The sequence below is a fragment of the Bison bison genome, unplaced genomic scaffold, assembly GCF_000754665.1.
Source record: "Bison bison bison isolate TAMUID 2011002044 unplaced genomic scaffold, Bison_UMD1.0 scf7180017863932, whole genome shotgun sequence".
In the NCBI taxonomy this organism is placed as follows: Eukaryota; Metazoa; Chordata; class Mammalia; order Artiodactyla; family Bovidae; genus Bison; species Bison bison.
Genome location: NW_011494504.1, coordinates 268,573 through 269,625, shown reverse-complemented (window position 1 = coordinate 269,625; position 1,053 = coordinate 268,573). Strand labels below are relative to the sequence as shown.

General features: G+C 34.8%; 1 protein-coding gene across 2 annotated transcripts in view; it reads left to right on the top strand.

Annotated features, from left to right (window-relative positions):
* The window catches only part of CWF19L2 (CWF19-like 2, cell cycle control (S. pombe)), a 140,007-nt gene that overhangs the window by 116,059 nt on the left and 22,895 nt on the right, over positions 1–1,053 (top strand). For both annotated transcript variants that reach the window (XM_010833793.1, XM_010833792.1), the window contains one exon: positions 478–558. In XM_010833793.1, coding sequence (XP_010832095.1) covers positions 478–558 — 81 coding nt within the window. The remainder of the gene's footprint in view (positions 1–477; positions 559–1,053) is intronic.

Sequence of the window (1,053 nt, the reverse complement as noted above, 5' to 3'; positions counted from 1 at the left end):
AAAAAAAAAAAAAAAAAACAGCTCTTCTTCCCATGCAGGAGATGCAAGAGCCATGGATTTGATCCCTGGTTTGGGAAGATCCCCTGGAGGAGGAAATAGAAGCCACTCCAGTATTCTTGCTGGGATAATCTCATGGACAGAGGAGCCTGGCAAGCTATAGTCCATGGGGTCACAAAGAGTCAGACACAGCTGAAAGGCTAAGCATGCACACATGCTATGAATGGAGTAGGAAATTTGTGAATTTTTATGTACAGGAATATAGAATGAGTAATATAGAATAAATTTGGGTGAAGATCAGACTTGTATGAAATCAAGAAATTCCAATTTTAAGTAACAGAAATTAAAGGGTTAATTCATTCATAATAATGACCTAACATGTATATTATACCCTATAGCTGATTCACTGTATTACTTTATTTTTAAACTGTTGCTTTGTATTTACTTGTATATTTTCATTAACAAATGGCTATTTCTTAGAAAGCCATAATGGAATCTGATGAAGAATGGTCTATAAACAAGAAATTGATTGATCTCTCTTCAAAAGACATCAGAAAGTCTGTAAGTATTACTTTTTCTTAATAAAAGAAATAATCCTACTGTTAGAATCTTTGTAATTTCCATATCTTATTTGAGAAAGAGACCATTTGGCTCAGTGACCAAAGGTGAAGTACATATAATTCTATAAATGAAGAAGAAATTATTTTCATCTTACCTGGTCTAGCAAATCCTTATTTGTCTAGTGGCTTATATTAATATTTATTCCTGATTTTCCGGCCCTCTGCAGTAGTACTTATAATTGGTTATGACAGCCATAAGACTGCCGTGAAAATTCTTCTTATGAGATTCTCAGCCGTGAAAGTTCTTATGAGATTGTCAGCCTCTGTGGGACAAGTGAGGAAAGATGCTTTCTTGTTACTGAATTTGTAATGAGAAAAACATTGGTCTTTCCTGAAGATCCTGTTTTGAATTTAAAACCAAGAGGCAGAACCGACTTGGAGACAGAGTTTGGGGTAAAGGCATAGTACATTAGCATAGCTTAAGATGGACATTTCC